Consider the following 25904-nt stretch of genomic DNA (forward strand, 5'->3'; position numbering starts at 1 on the left):
CCAAAGTTAATCAAACTTTAGGTACAACAGCATCTCTATTAAACTCAAGAAAACAAACAGACAAATCAACCAAGCACCACAATATGTCGTTATCTGGATTAATTACAATAAAGTAGAGAAACATCACTGCCAGTAAGAGGGATAAATTCAAATAACAATGATTAAATCAAGGAATAAATGAAAATAAGACAATAACTAAATCCACACATAAATAAACTACAGTGTTATAACTTTGGACACTGCGCCCTCTTGTGGTGGTTTACTGTCACTGTGTGCTTCCGCCATTGCCGACGTAATATCCGGTTGTGCAGCAGCCATTTTGTCTGTTCGGGCAAGTCTACCCTGACGGTTGTGAACTGCAGTTCCACCTTTGGAAACATTTTGAAATGTTGTCGAAGCATTTCTAATTCATGTTATCTCCTATCTGAACGGCGTATAAAATTTGTATCTCGATTACACATGTCCGAAGAGGACCCTCCTCTTCGAGATAAATCCGTAATTGTGAAAAACGCGAGTCGGCTGAGCCATGTCGTGTGAAGAAAGCTACTTGGCCATCATTCGCTATCTGACCGATGAGCGGGAGCCATACGCGCCGGGGACGCCTGGAAACACGAAGAGGAAAATACGCAAAGCGGCTGCCTGCTACGTTGTGAGGAACGGGACTTTGTTTTACCAGCGTCGACTGAAGGGGCAGAATGACTTCACGGAGCTGGAGGTGGTGCTGCAGGACGGCCGGAGGAAGGAACTTATCAGCGAGGCGCACATCACGGAAGGAGGGGAGCACCTCAACCAGCAACTCACCTGGGAGTTCATCTCTCAGAAGTACTGGTGGAGAGGTGAGGCACTGGGGCTCAGCACTGGGGCTCAGCACTGGGGCTAGGTGGAGGCTGTCACCGTCAGGCGCTCAAAACAGTCGGAGAGCTGATGTAAACATGAGCCCATAAAAAATATACACATACGCCACCCGTCTCCACCATACACAGACACTCTCCGCCTCCATCTAGTGGTTAGTTCATGTGCTTGTCGTTGGACCTTTTATTCTGAAATGGGTATTTGTAATCCTAGAAGTACAGAGAATTTATTAATCTTATACAATTAAAGACCAAATGATGTTGCTACTTAAACAACATTATTAAAAAAATACATGATTACACTTGAATGCACCACTCAGACGTTTACAAGTTTACATTTGTACAGGAATAAAAAATAAATACATAAAAACGTTACAGGGGCAACGACATTATCAATTAAAGCCAACAGATTCTTCTGTGATAGTAAATTAAATATAGTTAGCAGTTTTGATAATCAGATAAAACAAGCAATATGTCACATTTTCCACTGTTTTCTATCATTTTATAGACCAAACAATTAATTCGAAAATATTTTCCAAATAAATCTTAAATAGAAATAATTGTTAGTAACAGCTCTACTAAGATTTAGTCTATCCTTATTGATATAACTATTTAAAATCCCTCAATATAATGCAATACAATTCAACAGCACCACACAAGCCACTAAGAACAGGAAATAGGAAGCACCATGGCTGGCTGTCACCAGTGAGTGACTTGTCTCTTCTGTGACGCCCGCAGGTATCCTGAAGAATGTGAAAGACCACATCCGAGAGTGTGCTCAGTGTCAGAGCAGGCGGACTGACGACGGCTCCGGACCTCGACTCTTTTCCCGGCCAGGGAGACGCAAGGCAGCTGCCAACGTGAATGATGAGGAGGAGGAGGAGGAGGAAGAGGAAGAAGAGGGGGATGATACCTTATTCTCAGCTGACTCGTCTTCTCATCTGAGATCCAAGTTGGCCAAGACGATGCCCAAGCATGAACTGGTCTTTGTGAGTCTGAGAGATGTCGTTTCCAGCCTAATGACTACAACAGTGTGATGCTGATTTCCCTATAACTGAGTGTTTTGTTAACGGAGTCTTTGTTGGTGTGTCTCGTGTGTGTGTTCTCTCCAGGTGGACAGCAAGGGCGAGGTGAATCAGTTCCTGCCCAAACACAGCCAAACCATGTTGGACAAACTCAACCAGCAGCGTCTCAGCAATCACTTCTGTGACATCACGCTGCTGATTGAAGGAGAGGAGTACCGAGCACACAAGGCTGTGTTGGCAGCATGCAGTGAATACTTCAACGAGCTCTTTTTTGAGAAGGGGGCCGTGTCCACTCATGAGGCCGTGGTCGACCTCTCTGGTGAGCCTCAGTTTGTTTATGTCCGTGCTGACTGTCCTGCGCGCTGGCTCAGTTTTAACCTTCAGTCCTCTCTCTCTCCAGGTTTCACCAAAGCCAGCTTCCTCCCGCTGCTGGACTTTGCCTACACTTCCACGCTTACGTTTAACTTCTGCATTATGGCGGACATCGCCAACCTTGCCCGGCATCTGCTGATGACAGAGGTGTTGCAGATTTGTGAATCTGTGCATAAACAGGTGGAGGAGCAGAAGCTGACGGTGTATCAGAGAGGAGATGTGCACACTGTGGTGTCGAGTCAGTCGGCCTCTCAGGAGGGCTTAAAGGATGAGTCTGCTGCCTACATGGTGACCATACAGAGTGACGGCAGGGCGGTGGTCACCCAGGGCGGTGTTGCTGTAACAGGCGAGCCTTTGGCTTTTGTTGCACCTTCCAAAGATGCCTTCATCCAGGAGCCGATGACAGTTGTTGCTGAAGCTGTAGAGGGAGACAAAGTGCATGCTGGGGAGGCAGGTCAGAACGAAACGGTGGCTCTGATCGCTCACAGTGGACAGGCCGAGCCAGGAGAGACTGTCACTCTCATCTCACGCAGTGCAGATGGAATGGAGGGGGAGACGATGACCGTGGTCACCCACAGTGGACAGGCCGGGGCCAGCGAGTCCCTCGCTGTGGTGTCAGCCTGCCTCGCGATGGAGCAGCCGCAGGTCGCAGAAGCAGGAGCCTTTGTTATAAACGTGGACTCAGACAAAGTGAGCGCACCAGAGGTCGTCAAGCTGGCATCTGTAGCCGCTGCTGAAGCAGCCGCTGTAGCTGTAGCAGCAGCAGCAGCGCCTCAGGAGGCGGTGGAATCAGCTCCTCCACCCCAGAAACGCAAACGAGGGCGTCCAGCCAAGGTGAAGAAGGAGGTGGAGACAGAGGAGTTTGTGCCACTTGAGGAGGAGGATCCGTCTGCTGATGAAGGCCAAGCAGACAAGCAGGAGATGATGTCAGATGACCCCAACAGAAGACGACTCCGGCAGCGCTCCATCGCTGAAGGCGGTTATGCTCGGCTTCATATGGGGCTGGAGGATGAAGAGGAGGGGAAGAAAAGTTCAACTCCACCACGTGCCATGACCCCTAAGGTACGTCGTCATATTGTAATTTACATTTTCCATCATATTTTGTGAAGAGTGAAAAATTATTCAAATATATAAATGTCTCTGTAGGTGGGTCCGAGGCCTGGGAAGAGGGGAAGACCACCAAAGCAGCCAGTGGAGCAACAAGTCGAAGGACCGTCTGCTTCTGAGTCTGTGGCTGAACCAGAGGCCAGCGCCGCAGAGGGAACGGCAGCCGGAGAGCTCAGCACAGAGGAGGCTGCGACGAAGGCGGCAGAGCCAGAGACTGGAAGCAGCCAGGACAAACCGTCAGCAGAGAGCGCCGTGGACGGAGAGCACACGTGCTCTGAGTGCGGCATGTCCTTCCAAAGACGCTACTCTCTCATCATGCACACATTAAAACACGAGAAAGCTCGTGGATACAAGTGCAGCGTAAGTTCATGTGCTGGTCAGCATGTCACGTTTAATTATTAACGTTGGTAGTTTCTCACCACATTGCTCCTGTGTCCCTGTAGCTGTGTAGTAAGGAGTTCCAGTACGCCACCTCGCTCCGCGCCCACCTCGCCAGGCACAAGCAGCACAGCAGCCAGCGAGCACCCATCGCCAAATCCTCAGCGGAGCAGGGCTCTGAGGGGAAGGTGCACAGCAGTTTGGATGACAAGACGTCACTGCCACACACCAGAAGAGAGTTTGTGTGCGACATCTGCGGGAAGACCTTACCCAAGCTGTACTCTCTGCGGATCCACATGCTGAACCACACCGGCGTGCGGCCTCACTCCTGCAAGGTCTGCGGCAAGACGTTTGCCCACAAGCACAGCCTGAAGATGCACAGAGCGCTGCACGATGTCACCAAACAGTTCCAGTGTGAATTCTGTCAGAAGTCCTTTGTGAGCAAGAGGAGCATGGAGGAGCACACCAGCCTCCACACAGGTCCGTACACACGGCAGTTTCAGTTTATTTTTCACCCAAATTGCTGAACAGTTGCACCAGAGACTGAAAGTTCTGGTTTCTGATTGGCTGGAAGGTTTGATGATATCATGTCGCAGCTCTGCTCCTATAGGTCAAGTTTGTTTGAGATTTAGATGCTAAAATTTGCAATTTGATTTGCGCAGGGTCTCGGATACCTGCCTCTTTAGTACAGTGGAGCTGAATATGTTTGTGATGATCACAGCATTAAAGTGAATGATGATTCTCAACAGATCGGGTGCTGTCAGTTATCAGAGCAACAGCGAGATAATAGATTTCAAAGCTGTGACCATTTAACCCCCCCCCCCCCCCCCTTTCATGGTAGGAGCATGAGTTCACCTCCACATTTAAAGGTCTGACTAGTTACATGGCTGGATGGTGACAGTATTTGACAAAATAATCGTCTCAAAGTGACTTTAGCTCTGTTTTTCTGGAGCGTACTCGATATTTTTGAACCTTCAGTCCCTTACAGTTGTTATTTCTCAAAAAGAACAAGAGGTAATAATAAGTTCTGGTGCCTTGAACCAAATTTCACGTCTTCCCCCGTGAATCAGTTCACTTTGTTCCAAAAAAATAAACGCTGTTACTTGGAAAAAAAAAAACATTTCTACAATTGACTGAACGTTTATGCTGAAGTGATGAAATACTTTTTATCATTTAAGTGAACTGAACCTGAGCGTAAATTCAACCAATAATGTGAAGCTGTTTTCGCTGTTTGGTTCCTTTATTGGAATCTGTAGGTACATTTGGTTTGCAGTGAACTGAGTCAGCACACGCACATTTAACACACGGCACAGACAACACAATGTGTACAAGGTACATGGAAATAAATAAATCAAACATTGCTTCTATGCAGTTTTACTACAACTTATTCATATGAGTGATGGCTGCTGGAACAAAGCTCTTTATACTGTTCTGCTTCTTCTATGGGAGCATGAACCTTTGTCCTGGAGGAAGAAACTGAAATTCACTGTTCATAACTGTAAGTGTCTGGGAAACAGGGCTTAAGCTGTGACTCACTAATCAGCTGACTGCACCATTTAACAATTAGATTCAGAGAATTCCTGCTGTCTAAAGATAGAGAGATAAAATCAATCCAACAAAAGCACAGTAGAATAAAGTAGAATAAGGTCATCATTGTCTTGTCAATGTGGAAATAGGACAGTTTCCTGATGCTCCTTCTTGCACACAGCTTCACTATTTGCCTCAAAGTTCAGTTTTGTGTGAATATTGGTCCTTAAACAGGTGAATCAAAGTACCTCTGCAACACGTGTGGAGCAACTTTCCATCGAGCCTCAGCTCTGAGCAAACACCTGAAGAAGCACCAGCCCAAACCTGACGTCCGTCCATACGCCTGCGCTCAGTGAGTAGCTGTTCAACCGTCACATCCGTGAGCCGATGCATGAACTGAGCTGAGGTTTAAATATATTTTACTCACTCCACTTCATCCCTCCTGCAGCTGTGATAAGAGGTTCTACGAAGCCAAAGACCTCCAGCAGCACATGAACAAGCACATGGGCCTGAAGCCCTTCCAGTGCCAGGTGTGTGGGAAGTGCTACAGCTGGAAGAAGGACTGGTACTCCCACGTCAAGTCCCACAGCGTGGCGGAGCCCTTTAAGTGAGTCTAACAGGTGAAGAGCACATTCTGCTCGTGTCAAACATGGCTGCACATTACACATGTCAACGTGTCTCCTCAGGTGTAATGTGTGTGGGAAGGAGTTCTTCGAGAAGGCTCTGTTCAGGAGACACGTTAAAAAGGCCACGCACGGGAAGAAGGGCCGAGTAAAGCAGAACCTGGAGAGGGAGTGTGAGCAGTGTGGCAGGAAGTTCACTCAGCTCCGAGAGTACAGACGCCACATCAACAACCACCAGGGTGAGCGTCTGACTTCATGTGTTTGTGCGAGGCCGTTTATCTGATTTGTTTTTATGATGCTGATTATTTTTCCATCTCCTCTCTTTAGGAGTGAAGCCATTTGAATGTCTGACTTGTGGCGTTGCCTGGGCCGACGCCCGCTCTCTAAAGCGCCACGTCCGCACGCACACAGGAGAGCGGCCGTACGTGTGCCCCATGTGCCAGGAGGCCCACATTGATGCACGCACTCTGCGTAAACACATGGCAAAATACCACAGCGACAACCTCCCCGGCAAGATCATGCTGGAGAAAGACACCCTGCAGTTCCACAACCAGGGCACCCAGGTGGAGCACGCCGTCAGCATCCTGGCATCCGACCTGCCACCCGAGCTCCGCCCCGCCCAGCAGCCGCCTGCAGAGGAGATAGAGACGGTGCTGATCACAGAGGAGACGGTGGAGGCTGTGGAGGCCGTGCAGGCCGTTCAGGCTGTGAGCGACGGCTCCGTGGCCACGCTCTCGGATCAGGGCATCATGCAGGTCGTGAACTACGTCCTGGCCCAGCAGGCGCTCACAGGGGGCAAACTGGACGAAGCGCCCGAGGTGATCCAGACCATGGAGGTGGAGGTGGCTCATGTGGCTGAAGTCGAGTAACCAGGACTCTCCCACACAGACTGATCACATTGTTTCTCCCAGTCTGTACAAAATGTAACAGAATGTAAAAAGATGCTTATTTTTCTTAAAATGTACATAATGTAAGTGAACTATGGGTCAAGTATTTACTCTGTTCTGCTCAGCCCAGAACGGTGTGTTTGTGCACGCATTCACATTTCTGTTTTGTGTAAATAGCTAGATATAGGGGCCTACAGTAACAAGATGAGTCGCTACGTTAGAAGTGTATGACAGTTGGCACTCATGTGTCTCCGGTCTGTGGCTTTAGTTGCTGACAGAAAAGACTTCACTGTAAAAAAAAAAAAAACGTCTCATACCTCAGTCATCGTGGCTGTGGGCTCATTTACGTCATGTTTGCAGGAATATTTCGTTGCACTACATATTAAGAATAATAAAGTTGTTAAAATGATCAGAACATAGTCAAAATTTAGTTTATTCCAACTGAGAATGTGGAGCTGAAACTGAGATACTCATTTTATCACTTTCAGTGCACCTGATCTCCTCACACTTATGGAATAGATGTGGTACTTAGGACTTAGACAAAGGTCTCGTACTGCACTGAAGCTTTAGTGAGGTCCTTCACTTGTAAGTCATTTTGGATAAAAGCGTCTGCTAAATGATTAAATGTAAATATATCAAAATTGTCTCTCAAAGTGAGTTGTCATCTCAAATGGACTCTGATAATCACGTGTAATGTTTGTTTCCGAGGAGTCTCTGATGAAATGCAGGCTTGTGTTGTCTGTGGCTGCTTCACCACTTTGGCCTCAGTGTTTGGAAATAGGAGTTCATATTTCAATGAAGCCACACTTGTAATAACTTCACACAAAGAAGCATTAACATGCAATACAGCAAGTATGGATATTTATTTCAAATTTATATCAAAATACCCTTGGTATATTGCAACATATTTACAACACATTGTACAAAAATACGAACAATCCAAAAGTTTCTGCTGTCTAACAGTGATGACTACTTGAAACAACATTGAAAACAGGCTATAGGCTAATGCAGGATTATGCACATACTGTTCCTCCTCTGAATTAATACAGACATTGTTCTTTCTGGTAAAGCCACCAGGTAATATTCACATCAGTACGCTTTGTTCCATGATGAAAATTATGCATTTTCTGTAGGGAGACTTTCAAAAAAGAACTATACAAATTTATATACATTTATATCAGGATTTGGGCAGTTATCAAATGAAATAAACCTCTACCAAAACATGGTTCATCCATAAAAAAAATACTTGTGCTAGGCATCCACCGCAAGAGCTAAAGCCTGCTCTTAAAATGCAATCAACTTTTACTTTTGCACAGCAGTAAAACAGGAACAAACAAAACATCAGTCATAGTATCTCTGTGCTGTCAAACACTGGGTCAAGAGCATTAGGCCTATATATGGCTACATCAAATGAGCGACCATCTGTCACTTAAGCACCCATACTTCACAAACTGACACAAAAAGGTGATGCATTGGTCTCACAACAGACATAAAAAAAGCAAAATATAGAAGGTACAGCAGAAAATAATTTGCCCATCAACTGACATAATACTTCTGAAAGGAAATGTTTGAAATGTACAATCAATGCTGGCAATGCGGCCACAAATGAAAAACCACTGTACTTGACTAACTGGTACAAGGTGAAAACGTAGAAGTATAAAAAACTAAAATACAATAGCTATGGCCCATAGTAGAAATATAAGCCCTAATAAGCCCTTTAATGCAAGTTTTGTCTCCAGTCATAACATGGGAATGAATCATGAACACTTAACAAAACCTCAAAGTAATCTTGAAATCCTCAGCATTTCTTAAGTGCTCTCAAGAAACTACAACATTATAAAATGCACCTTTGCCCAACACCATTCATTTCTCTGCGATAATGAGAACCAGACAACAATGAAAATAAGTGCATTTCTATGTGAATATGTATTTTGTTCTCAGCAGTGTTCGCACTAATACCAGGTTTTCAAATGAAATGTTCCAATGGCAGGCATGAAATGGGAAATGGTAGCATCGAGATCAAGACAGAGGGCGTCTTACTCTCCCTCCTCCTTGATGCGCTGCTGTTTGTTGCGGCGAGAATCCAGGTCGAAGGAAAAGTCGGACCATTCGTCACGGGGTGGGAAGGAGATGGTCTGGCGCAGGGTAAAGCGCACAGCGTCAATGACGCGCTCGCCTCGGGCCTCAGAGGAGCCCACGCTGACAGTGGAGGCCCCGCTGGTGGTGCGCACTATGTGGGGAGGTGGGGAAAAATCCATGGCCTGACGGTGCTCCATGATGCCCTTCCAGATGGTGTGCTGGAACTCTGCAGGGATCTTCAGCCTGGACAGGTCCTATTGGTCATTACACAGGGGAGCGTTAGTATTCGCAGGGGGAGCCACTCTTCTCTCTAACCCATCAAATGACTCGAGTTGGATAGGCAAGGGCTCACCTCCATGTTATAGTTCTCAATCTGGTAGATGTTGGTTAGGCCCTGTGCTGTGAAGTAGTCCAAGCAGCCTGCGCAGCCCAGCCGTATAAGGAAGCTGTGGGAGGAACAGAGGAGACGAGGTTTACAAACTCTTCTTCATCTTATTAATGTTCATATCAAATTTATGTCATTTTACAGCAAACTCATCAACAAATTCTACGTTTGACTTTTAAGACCTGATTTAATATTGGTCTATAAATACAGTCTGTTGTCTCTAAATATTTAGAATATAGAGCAAAACTTATTGTAGATTTAAGATCATGGGACATAACTCAGAGATACGAACTGCATTCAACAACAAGTGCCTTCTTTTAAGTTGAAGAAAATGATTAAATACAAAATGTCCCTTTGCAAGGTTTGTTTTTATTTCATAATGGCATTTATTCCCCCCAGTAACACATTTCTTTTATCCATTTATTTTTCTTGGAAAGTAGACTTGTCACCAGTGCCCGTCCACTCTTTCACCAAGCTCAACAACTGCCAGCTAACTAGCTAGCTGCTGTTGGCTACAACAACCAAAGAGAAAGACAATTTGCTGTTTACAGAACAGTAGAAGAAAGACACCACTGAGATAACTCTTGATTAACCAGCACGGCTAATTTTTCTAATAGTTAGCCAGCTAGTCAGGTAGCATGTGTAGCCTTGTTAGCTAAATTAAATGAAACATTGGTACTGTGTCTGTGTATATTTTATTTACAGCAGCAGCCTCTGGTTGGTTGACTCAGTTACTTTGACGTTGTTACTCCAGCTAACGGGAGCTAAAGGGCTAAATCTGGCAGCAGCTGAGGATGCTAAAAATGGCGTGACAACACCACTGTCAGGAAAAATGCCATTATGAAATAAAAACACACTATTGTAAAGGAGATACTGTGAAAAAAGTGTGATACTATGAAAATGTTAAAGAAATCGTAAAAAATTATTAGGATTTCTTTTTCACTATTTTAATTTATTATATCAGTCATATCATTATTTATTTTATAATGTCTTATATATTTATTTATTTAATATTGAACACTTTGGGCCTCGATACATTAAAAAAAAAGAAAAAAAATGATTCTTTTCCACTGTGGTTTCATAAGGTACCTGGAGATGCTGCTGTCCATGGGGTATGGAGGAGGGGGGGTACAGTGGGAAGAAGGCACCAGGGGTAGCTGTGGCTGCAGTGCATGTGTGGGGCTCAGTGAACTCATGTCAGCGTTCATGGGGATGTGAGTGCCCATCATAGGAGTCACTGCAGAGACAAAAGCAGCTACAGTGAGCTTTCTTATACTGCTCTGGGATTTTGAAATTATGTAACGTCAATTCAAACATGGTTTTTGAGGAGTAGGGGGGGCATGCAGAGGTTACTGTCGACATGACACATAGTGCATCATAACAGGTCCAGCGGGGGACTGTTGCAGGGATCACATTCTTTTTGAGGGGGAAGCTTTATGTGTGTGTGTGTGTGTGTGTGTGAGTGTGTGTGTGTGTGTGTGTGTGTGTGTGTGTGTGTATGTGTGTGTGGGGAGGGGTGTTCAGATCCCCTCCTGCCTGCCTGGACATGCTGTTCTTATACGGATACAATATGCCCAGGAGGGACGGGACAACTGGAGGAGTAGGGGGGTACAGCCTGAGATAGACAGGAAAAGAAACAAAGGGCCACACTTACTGTCAGTCAGGCCTCCAGACATGCTGGATGGGGTGAGTGTGTTACGCTGCTGGGGGTTGATGAGCTGGCTGACAGAGGGCAGCTTGTTGACTTTTCCGTGAGTTGGGGAGCTGGAGCCGAAGGAGGGCTGAGACGGCATCGAGGTCCTGGGGCAGGAGAGATGGGGTTACAGGCCGTTACTATCATCATCGTTCAACAACGCTCAGCTTTGTAAACAGCCTGGTCTGTAATGGCCTTTAATGGAAACAATAATGACTGACTTTCACAATAATGTTAATAGTTCTAAACAAAACTGATAACAGAATATTACTGTAACTACATGTCAGTTCTGGGTCCAGAGAGGGTTTCCTCCTCATACTGACCACATGTTTCTTTAATGAAATACCAGTAAAAGGACAGAGTTCAAGCCAGAAAAAGCCATTTATTAAAATCTGACAGACAAAAGTGCAACAGCTACAGAAATAACAAAATGATCTGTTTCAAACAGAATGGTCACAGAGTCAGTTTGCTCTGTACGAACAAAGTGAACACCTGCAGTTTCTATTAAAAGACATTTTATTGAGGAAAGTTAAAAACAAACACACAAACTGTCCTGCAGTGACTTTATAAAACATGACCAGCATTAGCAAAAAGTTCTCTTAATAATAAGAGCCCCCCCCCCCCCAAAATCCCACAAGAGTTTGTGAGTCCAGCTCTCATGATGATGCAAAGGCAAAACACATTCAGTTGAACAAGCTCTTGAGTAAAATAGAAAAACAAACATTGAAGCTTGGTTCCTGGCCAACATCAGCCAGAATAACAGGCTGAATGAATGAACACCTCACAAACAGACTCTACGCTACAGATACATGATAAACAGGGATGACCTGAACAAAGTGAGGACGTCATCGCAACAGGCTACTTTAAAAATATCATTTTGATGGACAAAAATAATGCATGCAAAAATTACAATCTATGAATTTCAAGAAAACTTCAGCAGAGCCAGTCGTTAAGAGTGGATAAACAAAGATTAACTTTGTCCAGCATGTAGGGCTACAACCTACACACTGTCTGCAGTTTGCACAGTCTCAACAGGAGAAGTGATTCTCCGTGATCTTGCAGCTGCAGCAGCAGCAGCAGATCTTAGAAACAGAAAGTTTCAGTGTCACATCCCCAGTGCAGAATCCCAGGAAAGGCAAAAAGTTAGGAGATCAGAAAAATCAAAGTTGATAAAAAGGAGACAGAGAGGAGGTCCGTGTATCGGGGGGGAGGAGGAGAAGGAGGAGGAATGTGGGGCAGAGTTTCAGGAGGAGCTGCAGCGCCGCCTCTGCTCTCCTGCAGGTTCCAGGAGCTGGCTACCAAGACGGGTTTTTATCAGACTGCAGGGGAGGAACCAGAAAGAAGAGAGAGAGGAGAAATAAGGGCTCACTGATGAAGGAGGAGAGAGGAGTGAGTGACCCCAGAGAGGCCCAGATGTAGAGAAAAGCAGCTTAATAAATGTTACTGGAAGAAAAAACAACAGTGATGGAGAGACACACACAAAAGAGAGTTGTCTGTGTCAGCTGTAATTTAAAACTACAGCAATGTTCTGCACTAACATCTCTGTCCAGAAGATGGCAGTATGCAGACACAGATCACAGCGGTTCAGAACAGGAATGTGCAGTGATATTATTTAGAAGTGGAAGGAAAGAAAAGATCTGAAACATTCGCTGTTGACAGAACCTTTTATTTCAAAAGCTGTGAGGGAAACATTGTAGGAGTTAGAAATTACAGGAGAGAGAAGGAAGCTATGTCGGCTGTGAGGTTCTAAAGAATACACGTAGAAAAACAGGGAAAGCATGCAATAATCAAATACAAATATCTAAAAACAAATCCACTAAAATCTGAAATGAATCTACGAAGTAACAGGTAGCCACTAACACAAATAAAATTAAAAAAAAAAAAAAAACAGTAAATGCTCACACTAACTCACGGTGAGGCTGTCTGGCAGTCTCTTAATGGGAAACTATAACATAAGCAATAATTATCATCACAGGGCTGTCAAACTATCATTTACACCCATCTCTTTTTTTTTTGCTTATAGTGAAATGGGCGTGGACGAGAAAAAAAGTTTGAGTCTGAGAAAGTCTTAATTATGCTGAAGTGAATAGATGAGACTAAGGCACGGATTTTGTTGGGTGCTGTTGTGCAAACCTGGCAGAGCACCCAAAGGCGTTACCACGAATCTTTGGAAGCTTCCCCTTAACAAAGCATAGCCAGGTACATTTGTCACGATTCATCAGCTTTGGCTCATATCCCATGAGAGAGCAGGAAGGGAAGAAAAACAGCTCTACTTGATGCAAGGCTCACCCTCTAAAGTTGCTAGAATTGAGCAAATTCTAGGTAAATTCTCAGCTGCTGGGAAACACTGAATAACATCCATTTTAGAGCAACTATTATCAGCTTTTACTTGATAGCTGCAATGCTTCAGTGAAAGCAATAAATAGAATCAAGAAATCTCATGCATAGCCTTTATCAGTGCAATCCACTTTTGCAGCTACAAGTCAGTCATGGTTAGTCAGTTAAATCGCTGCAGTCTATTCAAAAGAAAAACAATTTCATCCAAAAAAAAAAAAAAAAGCTTCTCTTCTGTGTGAGCAAACAAGCAATGTAGTCAGGGTAAGAGAGTGGGTAGCTAAAAACACAGCACAAGGGAACAAGTCCACTTGAATTCAAGGGTGAACCTCACAAGTAATGTAGGTCTGTCTTTCATATTGTGCCTGAGAATAAAAGAGTGTTACTTTATTAAAAATCTCTCCTGGTACTCACTGTTTCTGAAGTAGATTTTGCTGCTGCTGCCGGTATGATTCTATGGTATGTTGTGGAAGAAACTGCATGAGTTCCAGAGACTCTTTGATTTTTACCAAAATCTCATAAATTTCACGACCTTTGATCTATAAAGACACAAAGAAAGACAACGGTCAGTAAGCAGGTCAGAAAATCCCACAAAAAACTATTTCTCAAAGTAACTCCAACAGCAAAACAACACTTACAGGCAAACAAAAAACCTCCTCATCTGTAGATCTTCTCTTCTTGATAGTGGACATCTGGATGCCATGGGAAACCTGGCGGAAGGCTGAAAAAGGAGAGTACCAAGTGAGAACAACTGTCATGTGCTGAAAGGTTCAGCCTAAGCCAGAGCAGGAGGAAAACAAGCAGAGGAAAGGGAGCGAGATCAGCAGCATTCACTAAGCCCTGAGTGTTAGCGAGTGCAGCGGGTCAGGGTCCTTGGCACTGGCAGCACGTCAGGTAAGACCAAAGCTCGTCAGCCCATCACCAGCACCAACGCTACTTACGGCGTTTCGTACCCTCACTGCTCTTTGTGGCGTCTGTTACGTGCTGCTTGCGAATGCTGTCCTCATCTGCCTTGCGGTCTCTGCCCGGGCAGGCGCAGATCCTGGCCTCGAAGCACCGGCGGCCTAATACCTGACCACTGGGAGAAGACAGGGACACAGCAGGCAGAACCTCGGTCACAAACAATCCACCACTTGACTGAAGGCATGACTGGCAACTACTGAGAATGAGAACGATGAATGATAGCGTCTCTTACTCTCTTGTTTCCAGAGTGACAATGATGAGAATTGGGCGTCTGTTCATTCCACCCACACAGCTCGAGTTGCACATGAAGTTGTACAAAATTGTAGTGAATTCTGTCCCCACCTGAGGAGGTGAATGAATGAAGGTGAGTGACAACACTTGGTGACACAGAAGAAAAACAGGTAGACACAGAAAAACTGACTGCAGAATAGCAGAGGTAAACAGTTACTTCAGCTCATGTAAACTCAGTGTTAAGAGTGTTAACTTACAACTGCACTGAAATGGTTGAATTTTTTTTCACTCGTATATTCAAATTAGGTGTATGATTTTGTATGATTTACTGTCATTATATCAGCTGTCACAGTTTATTGTCTTCTAACACATTGCCTTCTAAAGAAGAGTTAAAGCTTTAAATTCAACTGTAATTAAATTAGATCATTTAGATCATCAAGTAATGCAACATGGCTTTTAATTTTATGCCATAACTTGCCTTATGACCTACAGACTGGGTTTATAATGTATAAGGGCCTAAAAAAATAAATTAAGGGCCCTCTGAGGCCTGTGTGGAGATGAATTATTGTTCATACTGAGGGGTTTTGGGGGCAGCGTGTCAGGACTGAGCAGCTGAACTTGAGAGGCCGGGCTCTAAGAGAGCTCTGTCTGTCAGAGTCATGCTGAGGTGGTGAGGTGTCGCTGACAGGGCAGGGATGACAGACAGCTCACCTGGGGAGGTTCGTAAGGCACTAATACACTCTGTCTTCCAGTGATGGAGTCCTCCACATACTGGGCATGGTTGTTTCCCTCCACGCGGATCAGATGGCTGGGAGGGGCGATCTGACCTGTATGCAACGTGAGTGGTGTCATTAAATGTTGATTATTGAAGTCAAACATGAGTGAGAATTACATTTTTTTCAATAAATCAAAAAAACTGACCATCATTGAACTCGCGGCTGAGCTCGTGGTTGGGGCAGCGTTTAACCACTTCGGTCACATGTTCGGCTTTCTTGTAAACAGGCATGGCTCTGATGACAGCACCCTGTGGGGGGGTGGTCAGGACTTTGATCTGAATGGGACATGTCTTTGCAATTTGGCAGTATAACTTCTTCAGTTCTGTTGAGTACTGAAAGGTAGAAAAAACAAGACAAAAGACAAAAAGATTAGATGAAGCTTCGCAGACAAACTGAGAAAGGGAATAATATTTTAACATAATCATTGTTCATGAGGCCTAAATTTTAAAAGCACAGATCGATCCGTGTAACACCTGTTGCCTGAACCATGCACTTCTGGTTTCCCCTGAAGCAAAAGGGGTTTAAGGCAAGACTGTGATTATGACCTACTTAAATAAACACACACACATTTTGGTTCTAAGAGTGCATATTGGGCAACCTTGAAGATGTCTCATGGACAGCCTCTGGGACTTCCGAAGAGCGCCATAAAATGGGCCCCTCCAGCAGCAATTAAACTGGGCCTGGCTTTCATCTTCAAGGGAGGAGTACTCTGCTGAAGCTTCTGATGGCCACTCATCATAGAGAGCAGGGCGTCTGAAGAAGCTGGCACACTAACGCTACACAAGGTGGAGCACGGTTTTGCTTGTGAGACTGGAGGAAAATGGCCCAGTTTTATCTTTCAGAGTACAAGAGTGAAGGACTAATCACAGGAGTCTGATCCATCTGGTGCCAAAATGTGATGGTTGCTCTCCCACCCTGGCTCTCATTCAAGTTTGTAAGCCAGGAGTCATGAATAATGGATGTATGTTGATCCCTGGCACAGTTAGAATTGATAACCAGTAAGCCATCAGAAAGACTGAATTGTTACTAATAGGCAGAACCCAACTGTGTAAACAAACCATTCAAATCACTGCTGTGTAAGCAGAGTCTTAAATCCACTGTGTGCAGAAGACAGTGGGTGGGGGTGGACGGTGGAGGGGAAAATTTTCCTGTCAGGTTCATTTCTGAGACAAGAAAAGTGAACATTGTGAAAACCGCTTGGGGTTGTGTTCAAGAACAATGCAACACAAAATTCCTCCTCTATTAAGTTTGGTTTCAAAGAGAAGGAGCTCATTCCAGTACCTGTCTGCACTGACTTTAAATATTACACAAGCTTGGCACAGACATTTTCTACTCTGCTCCCCAGGCACAACCTTTCCTTTCATCAGGACGAACTCAAAACAGTACCTTCTCGTCTCTCTTCCCATAAACGCGCTCACAAACTGCACACATTACCGCTGTGGAGAGACGGGATCCACTCATACAGGAGGGTTAATAATAATAACTCAAACTCTCAGCTTCTCTCCTTTCCTCAAGTGACCTCATTATAAACTGTACATGCACAGGATGGCCTGACAACACTACACAGCGCTACTGAAAGTTATGATAATATTAAATGCTAAACCTATACAAAATAAAGTGTTTTGATTTGCAAACTGTGCATAAATACATCTAGTTAACATGATTTACTGACTGATGAGCACAGTTCAAGCTCTGGGACATGTATGTCAACATGGTGACAGAAGAGATTCTTCCTTAAAATCAAAGCAGCTTTCCAAAAGGTCTTTAAAAAAAAAAAGTGCAGGATGAATGTTTGTAGTTGTCCCGTTGCTCCTAACCTGATACTCCCCGTACGCCTCTGTCAATCAGCTAAATGAGGTGGAGAGGCCAAGCAGGGAGATGCGGGGAAAGAGCAAAAGAGAAAGAGAGAGCAGAGGATTATGAGGCAAAGAAAAAGAGAGAAGTGCAGCGTAAAGGGTCAGTATGTAGTCTTCTGAATAATTACAGGGTGCTGGTTTTGTGTAGCTGAAGGCAAAACCAACACAACTCCAAACACCGAGATCTAATCAGAGATGTTAGAGAGGCAGAAAACCAAAGTTTGTGTAGATCATATCCTACTGTCTGTAACACACACACACACACACACACACACACACACACATAAAGAGAACCATCCCAGCCCTGAAGCTACAAACTTTGGGCACACAACTATGTGCTGCTGGTGCTGTGTTTGCTCAGTAGTGAGAGCGGGAGCTGCTGCTGATTGTTGAAAGCAATGAGCAGCTAAAGCTAACACTGTTCAGGGTGGAGGACACCCAGTTGACTGATGGGATTCAGTGCCTCACACAGGGTGCGGTGTTCAGGTGTTAACATGTAATTATGAGTCTTTCATTGGTCACAATGTGAATTACACAGCCAAGGAACACACAGTCCACAATACAGAGCTGCTTAATCACAATCATTTGAAAAGATATTTCTTTTTGTGTTTGCAAGAACCACACGTGACACATTGTTCAACAGGCACATGAGGCAGTGAGGCATTCAAAAAAATAATGAATGACCTGCAGAAGCTGTATTTACAAACACTACCTGCTCCGTCTGGTGCTGTGCACCTCTGCTGAACATATGACTGAACAGAGGCTCTGCAGTTTGTAAACTGCTGAAATAATGAAAATATATTCTTAAAATAATCTTACTGTGTGTAACATACAATTTGTTCTGATGCTTGTACAGTGCTGCATGTGTGCAATTACTTTCTAACACATGCAGCACTTGAACACACAAACACACACTTCCCGTGCAGCACAGGTTGGGGCAGGCCCACAGCTGTGGCGTTCTTTTCTCCCTGACAGGCGCTGCGGGCGCATGCAGAAGTCAAGTCCTGACAAACATCAGGCCTTAAACAAGCACTGTTTGGCGCCTCTGGTCTTGTCTTCTTCATACCTGACAAGTCATGTCATGCCTAGAGCTTCTCTCAAACCTGTTTAATTCAACAATAATGCAAAGGAGTTTTCCTCTTCTCCTGTTTTCTCTGAAAACAAGTAAAACACCTACTTCTCAGAAGAAAATGAATATGTGGTAAATTAAAAGTTTTAGATGATAATCAACTCTCTCTAAAAAAAGATGAATGTTATATTATAGTGATCAACTTCAATCATGACCACCTGCCTCAAGGTAAAACCTGTACACTGACATGTACCATCATGTTTGTGTAGCCAGCATCTAACATGTATCTGTCACTCTTGGGATTAGCCAATCGAATGCTTGTCTTCTCTATAAATGACTATAACTACAACTGAGGTCATTGAATTTGAAACTGAAAATAAGAGCCAACAAGTGAAAAGACATGAAGAAAAAATCTGGATTCTTCAATCCATAATTTCAAATGCAGAGTAGCTAAAATCAGTATAGCACTGCTTTCACAAAAATTAAAAACTACACCTTCATCACTCATGATCTACTCATGTTTTGAGGAAGAGTTAGAGCTGCAAACAAATTTGTGTTATTCAATAGTTCAGTAATCACACAGTAATGATTTGTGCAAACTCAGTAAGGATTTGAACGGATCTGATCCAAGAAATGTTCAACTTCTCATGACAGACTAATAGCTTATTTTTTGTGTTTATATAACTAGAGCATGATCCTGTTGTCTGTAGAGATATATCACTGCTGCAGGTATCTGTATAACGCTGTTTGTTAGGGGTAAAAAAAAATCTTGTGATCTAAACTAAAAGAATGGGCTTTTCCACAACAATTATGGCGAAATCCCATAGCCCATATCATAAAAACCCTTTGACTCTGCCTTTTTAAAAATTTCCCTTCTACCTTTTCCCATCTGTAGCTTTCAGGGCTTGTCTGCCTGTGATGGGCGAGTCATGACAAGCTTCTTGACACAAACAAGTCTCAGCCCCATCTCGTGAGGCGTGGGACGGGCCCGCAGATGTTCCAGGGGCAAGCTGTGTCTTGCTGCCTTTCGCTAGAACACTCTTCTCTTTGAGCATTCAAGGGCTCTCCTCCTCCTCCGGCGCAATGTGAGATGCAACCATCAAGCTTAACTCTCTCAAAAAGACAGAGCCCACTCCAAGAGCACAGGGTTCAGGAAAGAGGCACACAGTATTTACACAAGTATTATCTACAGGCCCTCAATCCATTACTGTAATCCCCCGAGCTCTGCAGCGTCCCACTGATAGCCCAAACCATGACATTCCTCTCCTTTGACTACTATATGTGGTGGCAGTTAATACACATGGCAAACAAAACCAATCTTTTGCCTTACAATAGTTGCATCAATTGCCAACAATGGCTGCCTCATTTGCGACACTCCATTAATTTAGTAAAGCAAAGAAGATAAAACATCTGTGCTCATTTGACCTGGCCGATTGTTTTTCTCAAACTAAATGATAAAGGAGGGAACACCATGGAGACTGCAGGAGTGCCAACCAGGAAACAGTGTAGGAGCAGTTATGGGAAATGTTGACGTGTTGCACCTCTGTGTGTGTGTGTGTGTGTGTGTGTGTGTGTCACAGTCATCCTAGACAGGAAGAAGTTAAGGTGTGGGTTAGGGATTAGGTGTGTCTCCATAAGAACAGTCATCAAAAAGCACAGTACACAGTCCACTAAGTCCCATGGAAGATCCCACAGGCCTTCAAAAGGGGAGCATTAGCAGATCTATGCACAGAGCAAAGCTGTGGTGGTGACATCTTCAGTGGCTCTCTGCCATCAGTCCATCAGTCCAGCAGTAGAGCTATCTGGTTGAGATTATGAGAGCTTTGCGAAAGATCTCCTGAGATCAGGTGAGGGAGCCTCCTTCAAGATGGGAACCAACACTGTAATCACTGCTCTTTAGGGGAGCTGCTTCAGACCACGGGGAAAATGACTCTCTATTGTGGAAAATCATCAGCGTAAAAAAAAAATTCTGACAAATACTCTTTGGTAGGATTAAGTGACAGCATTTTGCTGTGACGTAAAGTGTCACTGGTGGATGATGCACTCACATTTAACCTGCCCATTAAACAAGAAAACAACTAACTAGTATTAATATGTTGTTTCACTGTTTCATGGTCAAAGGAAATATAGAAACCAGTAAACAAAGGGTCTGTGTGTGTGAATACATAGAGACCCCAAACTAACTTAATAATAAATGTTCTATTATTCAGGTGCAGACTCACTTCATTTCATAATCATGCTAGGACAATGAACTCTCTTTAGATAGTTTAATAGGCTCATAAAAATGGGAGCAGGTGAGGAAAATAACACTGTTTATCATGTTAACAAATATTTTCTCTATATTTTATTCATTTTTTAAAATTCCTATTTCATCTTGTTATTTATTATTCAGAGGTGTCACTGGGACAATAAAGCTGAATTCTGTTTGCTGGTATTACCAGACTTTACATAGAAAAGAAAAATCTTTTCTACTTTGTTTATTTTCAGGTATTTGGTTAAAACTGAAAATTCTGGATTGGTAAATACAAAGATTCAGAGAGTCAGAGAAGGATATACACTTCACTTAGTGCTGAGATAATAGGCTATTTCACATTAAGTCAGACCAATCAAACCAGTCTTGCATCATGTGTTATGACTGTGGGACACATAGTCTGTTGCACTACATCTGTTTGTGACGGGGATGTGTCTTAAACCAGTGTGGCTCAGGCTTTGGGGCGTGCCTCTCACAAACCACACTCTTAACAACCTCACAGTTGACAAACACTTTTGTTTTTGGACTGTGAAAATGAGAGGGATGAGTGAGCCAGTCTGGGAATTGGGTAAATGTCACAATCCCACACTCGGCGCGGCCAAGGAATAAGGTGAACTCGCCGAGCACTCCCTGAGTTCAGCCGGTTTACTTGAAAGACAGAGTGAGCATTAAGCTCAGCAGGTTTTTCAAAAGTCCCTTTGGACACATTTGACAGGGATGACAGATGATGGTGTTATTTATCAAGACTTTTTTAATGACCATTTCCATTGGAAATGTCTCACTTAAAGTTGCTACTTGAAAATAAGTTGCTGTAAGGCCGGTCAACTATGTAATTGTGGACACGTCACATGAAGCCCAAGATACTACATAATTTTGACATCCTGATTTTGATTTGGTCAGTGACCTCTGTTGCCTGAAATGTTCCACTCTGTCACATCTTTCATGTCTCAAAAAAAATATCTTGAAAATATCTTGAAAACAAAAACAATAAACGTCATGTATATGAGGACAAAAACTCGTAACCTATGTTGTCCGCTGGGGTGCATTAATACACCGAACTTGCAGGGCAGTTACAGTGTCTGCACAGAGCCGTGCAGATTACACACGTAAACAACCACGAAGCAGGTGGAGCTCCGAAACAACAGCTGTCCCTCAGCTTTGTCATGCATAATGACAGAGCAGGAGGAGCTGGTTGTGTTGGTTTACGGAGCATCACATGGTGACATCTAGCTGCGCAGGGCATCACCACACCTGGACCAACTGTGAAATCTGTTTACCTCTGTCATCAACAAGTACCAGTGAACTTTGCCCAGGTTGTGTGTAAACGGGATTACGACATGGTCACAGGGAGCTAAGTAAACATGTATGAGAGGAATATATAGTCGTTTTTAACACGCATTAAAATTACATTTAAAGGCTTAATACGACTTGGTTAATGTTACTGTCTCTCATAGTCTATGTGGTGAGATCATGCTCAGTTTTAATTCTGTCAGCAAGTGAAGAGTGATGTCTGAGCCTTAGCAAGAAATACCTGGGGTTGAGTCATGATTTGAAGCTATACATCTCGAGTGTCATTCTTTCTTGCCAGATTGTGTAACTCAGAACGTTCAAATGATCTGCACCTAAATCTGCCCAGAGCACAGATTGTCAGATAAGGAGTTCATGGGTAAAAGTGTCTTTTTATCCTCTAGTCTGAAAAATCTCTTCTTCATATGATGCCATGCTATGATGACAGCTAGCACATTAGTATGTGTCTATGGTTTCATATTTATTATGATGAGCGTATTCCTGCTCATAAGACACATATAAAACTCCATAAAACTACATGAAAAATATATTTCACACATATGGTAAAGAATATTTTGTTTATCACCCAGTACAAAACAGTTAAATCATAAATAAAGAAAACAGAGCTGCTCAGTTCAACAGCAGAAGTACATAGTTTTGAATGTCCAGTACACCAGCAACTTACCTTACCAGTGTGCACATGAAACATGAATCATGGGAGATGTTGTAAAACTGAGATGTTTTTTAATCTTTGTCAAAGGGATAGTTTCAGTTAAGAGTTAAGAGTTAGATGGGAAGAGCAATACCACTCTCACGTCATTAAATACTTTGCCCCAGTTAAAGATGTAAATGTTGCAAAGGCTAGTGGGGGGTGGGGTTTTGGCTTCCTATGCATCATGCAATGTTAAACTTTTTTTTGCACATATTGCTTGACCATGAGCTGAAATGTTACCAACTGTAAACAGGTCGCACAAACTAATCAAACAAATAAGTGTCTTACCGTCCAGGTGGCAGACTTTGCTGTACTAGACTGCTGGAAGGACACATCAAAAGTGTGAGGTCCAGCGTAGTCTGTGTTGGATGGGATGGCCGGTGAGGGAGAAAGGGCATCAAAGGTGGAGCTGGGCTGGGCGTAGGGTGATGGGGCTGTCACGTTGTTCTGTGCATGGTCGTTGTTGTAGGGGCTGGTAGAGGTTGAGCCACCGTTCTGAATGTTCTGATCCATGCTGTTCAGGAGCCCCAGGTTTGTATACTGTGACTGGAGTCAAAATGGAGGTGATGGGGGAGAAGGGAACAACAACAAACGTTTTTAGTCATTACAGGAGAATTTCAGGCAAGACACAATTTAAAATGAATGCAGAAACAAAGAGCTTTCAGTAACAGGTGTTACAGTTTTACACCAATAACACCACAAAGTTTCAGGTAAGATGATGACAACCTTAAAAAGAAACAAGCATTTTCAGTTAAAATTAATGCCATAAGGACTGGATTGTGTTTACAGTTCAGTAGAGAACACAAGAAAATAATCATATAAACACTGATTCAAGCTGGTGAAGGTTCACAAAATTTGAAGACAGCACGCTACAGGAAGAGGAGATCTTATTTCAAATGAAGAAAAAAAAAGATTCATGATAAAGCAGTGTAACATAAACCATCAGTCCTAGTGTTGTGTTTATGGTCCAGCTCCTTCCTGAACCAACATGCTAACACTCAGAAAGGCCTATGTGGTAGAAATATAAAATCTGATATTATGATTCAATCACTTAAATTACCAGCCGAGCCTTGCTTGTTTTTGATCAATGTCCTGCCACAACCTGCACCACCCTGCCTTCTGATTCCCTTTTCCTCAGACAAAACTATTCAGACGAGAGGAATGGAATTAAAATATCTGCCTTTAAACAGGATGGAGAATACGCCTGGGTCATAGCCAGTCCCTTCCTGCTTGCTCTGCTTGCCATTCACCCCATTCCTTTCCATTTATAAATGGCACATTCCTGGACGAGGTGCCATGGCTCTCGCTCTTTAGACAGCCATTAATCTCTCCAGGGCCTCTTGTTTATTTCAAGCACGGCTGACCACAGCTGTCCAGCTCACACCCATTGCACTGCCAGGTGTTAGTGGTGTGCCAGATGACCAACAAAACACTGACGAGGTAGGCTATATAACTATTGATCAAGGTAGTGACTTATGAAGCAATCTTACAAATTTATTACCTACAAATCCAAATGCACAGAGAGACTCATATAATCTGACAGACACACCTGAGAGAGGTCATTCAAGTCAACCTCAGCATACTTGTGCAACAGTGCCAGAGGGTAGCTAACTGTTTGAATGAGGGTCATTGTGTGTGCGGCACAAGGCAGCTTAACCCCCTGCAAACAATGACACCAGGGTTTATAAGAGCTTGTCTGAAGAACAATTATGCTGGGAATGCAGGTGTTAGGAGACAAGTGTTTTGTGAATGTAGCACACACACACACACACACACACACACACACACACACACACACACACACACACTGAGAAAGGAAGAAGAATCCTATCTAGTGGAAACCCTCTCCAACTTTTAGCAGGGAGAGGCTTCCCCAACACACGCTCCCTAACAATGGGCTAATTACACACATGTATTATAAAGGGTTAAACTCAATGGGCTGAAGACTGGCCCTGTGCATCTGATCTCAGACCAGGAAAAGATGGGTATGGTTTAAATTGGTGTGAGTAATAACAACAGAGATTATCAGTTAGCAAAGAATTTGTATTTATTTTTTTTAACCAACATTAATGAAAAGAAGGACAATGTTCCTCATTTTGCAAGGTAAATAACATGGTGATACAATTTCCTGTTTGCTCAGTATTTTCCCGTATGCAGGGAGCCAGTGATCATGATATCAAGTGAGCGATTCTTTTGAATTATGGCGCAATTCACTCCAGTTGCACCGAGGCGCTCAGCCATTCAGAGATGACACAGCCTGCTCCAGTCCCTGATTCTGGCAGCTGCAAAGGTTAATGTGACAGGCACCAATTATCAAAGTCAAATTATTATTCTAAAGAAAAGGTTGATGCTGGCCAGACACCAAACAGATTAAAGCAGGGTCATAAAGCAGAATCCCTGACACTGAATACTTAACTTTAAATAGAGGGCTCTGGATAATGCGCCTCATGGTCTAAATGAAAACAGGGATCAAAGATGAGGAATGAGGATAAAGCCATAATTGACCAGATAGTGAGGCCCAGAGAGGCCGAGTCTCACCTAAACTCATCACGTTTTAATGTTTAATTGACTGGAAGTGAGATATAAGCTTTTAAACAGGCTGTGTGTGGGAGTTGCAGGCCTTCTCTTCGTTTCCTTTAATCAGATCTTATTCCACTGTAATAGAGCAACCATTTAATAACCGCTTTAGCTGCTCTTAAAAATTCCTTCTGTTTATAGCCGACGCTGTGTTTAGGCCTTTGGGAGGTCATGCTGCTAAGCAGGAGCACGATAAATCAGTGGCCTTGACATCCTCAGCAGCCTTTAATGAAGTTTTTTGAAAGGTTGTGATGTGTGTTTGGGGCCTTTAAGCTCATTTCTTTGTCTGAGATAAATGCTGGGGTAAGCATTTCAGACCAACAGGAAAAGGAGCCTGTTGACCTTCAGGGTGATGGCCTGTTGATTACAATGTAGGAATCTGAATTATCCAGAACACATATCAGGCATATTTTAAATACACATGGCAGTGCTAATTTAAAAGTTACTGCTAATGCCAACACAGTGGCATTTGGTATGGCATACTAACACATTCAAATTATTCCTTGTCTTGTATGTATTTCTATGCCAATGACAAAATCAATGCACTCAAAGCTGTATTATATGTGTATTATATGTATTTCTTATTTGACTAAAGGTGAAGGTCCTCTCTTCAACTTTACACTTTCTGTACTCCTGAATGAATAGATGTTTGCAAGGTCTCTGTCAGAGGTTATGATTATGATTACATTTATTATTTGTATGTTGTGGTACAGAACATGCACCACAAAATACTGTTTCTCTGCAGACATAAGACTAGGGCACCATGGAAACTGAACAGTTGTGTAAACTGGAAATGTACTTTTCATTGGAGAACTGGAATAGGTAAAACTAAAGATGAAATAATTTATATATAAACAGAAAATACAGCTTTTCCAGTTGCCACTACATAAAGCCAGAGCTTGAATGACCAATAGATGACAG

At 43.4% G+C, this 25904-nt stretch overlaps 2 protein-coding genes across 12 annotated transcripts in view; one reads left to right on the forward strand and one right to left on the reverse strand.

Moving 5' to 3' along the window:
• Window positions 1-307: 307 nt before the first annotated feature.
• On the forward strand, window positions 308-7185 carry zbtb11 (zinc finger and BTB domain containing 11). Its single transcript, XM_071487133.1, has 10 exons — window positions 308-836; window positions 1590-1840; window positions 1964-2195; window positions 2277-3310; window positions 3395-3715; window positions 3799-4213; window positions 5495-5612; window positions 5709-5867; window positions 5947-6122; window positions 6211-7185. The coding sequence occupies exons 1-10, from the start codon at window positions 527-529 to the stop codon at window positions 6750-6752; spliced, it is 3558 nt and encodes a 1185-aa protein (XP_071343234.1). The 5' UTR covers window positions 308-526; the 3' UTR covers window positions 6753-7185.
• A 418-nt stretch (window positions 7186-7603) lies between these two features.
• Window positions 7604-25904, reverse strand: part of tp63 (tumor protein p63) — a 33461-nt gene continuing 15160 nt past the window's right edge. For 5 of the 11 annotated variants that reach the window (XM_071487136.1, XM_071487139.1, XM_071487134.1 and 2 more), the window contains 11 exons: window positions 22695-22952; window positions 15377-15563; window positions 15167-15282; window positions 14457-14566; window positions 14203-14339; window positions 13900-13982; window positions 13676-13800; window positions 10889-11034; window positions 10324-10471; window positions 9202-9295; window positions 7604-9103 (listed from right to left, as the gene is read on the reverse strand). In XM_071487136.1, the coding sequence (XP_071343237.1) occupies window positions 8807-9103; window positions 9202-9295; window positions 10324-10471; window positions 10889-11034; window positions 13676-13800; window positions 13900-13982; window positions 14203-14339; window positions 14457-14566; window positions 15167-15282; window positions 15377-15563; window positions 22695-22952 (1701 nt within the window). In that variant the 3' untranslated portion in view covers window positions 7604-8806. Of the gene's footprint in view, window positions 9104-9201; window positions 9296-10323; window positions 10472-10888; window positions 11035-11078; window positions 12247-13675; window positions 13801-13899; window positions 13983-14202; window positions 14340-14456; window positions 14567-15166; window positions 15283-15376; window positions 15564-22694; window positions 22953-25904 lie in introns of those variants that run through there. The other 6 variants (XM_071487137.1, XM_071487135.1, XM_071487141.1 and 3 more) reach the window with 4 other exon arrangements.

Source organism: Trachinotus anak, unplaced genomic scaffold, assembly GCF_046630095.1.
Source record: "Trachinotus anak isolate AG129_WGS33_773 ecotype Australia unplaced genomic scaffold, CSIRO_AGI_Tana_v1 ptg000010l, whole genome shotgun sequence".
Taxonomy (NCBI): Eukaryota; Metazoa; Chordata; class Actinopteri; order Carangiformes; family Carangidae; genus Trachinotus; species Trachinotus anak.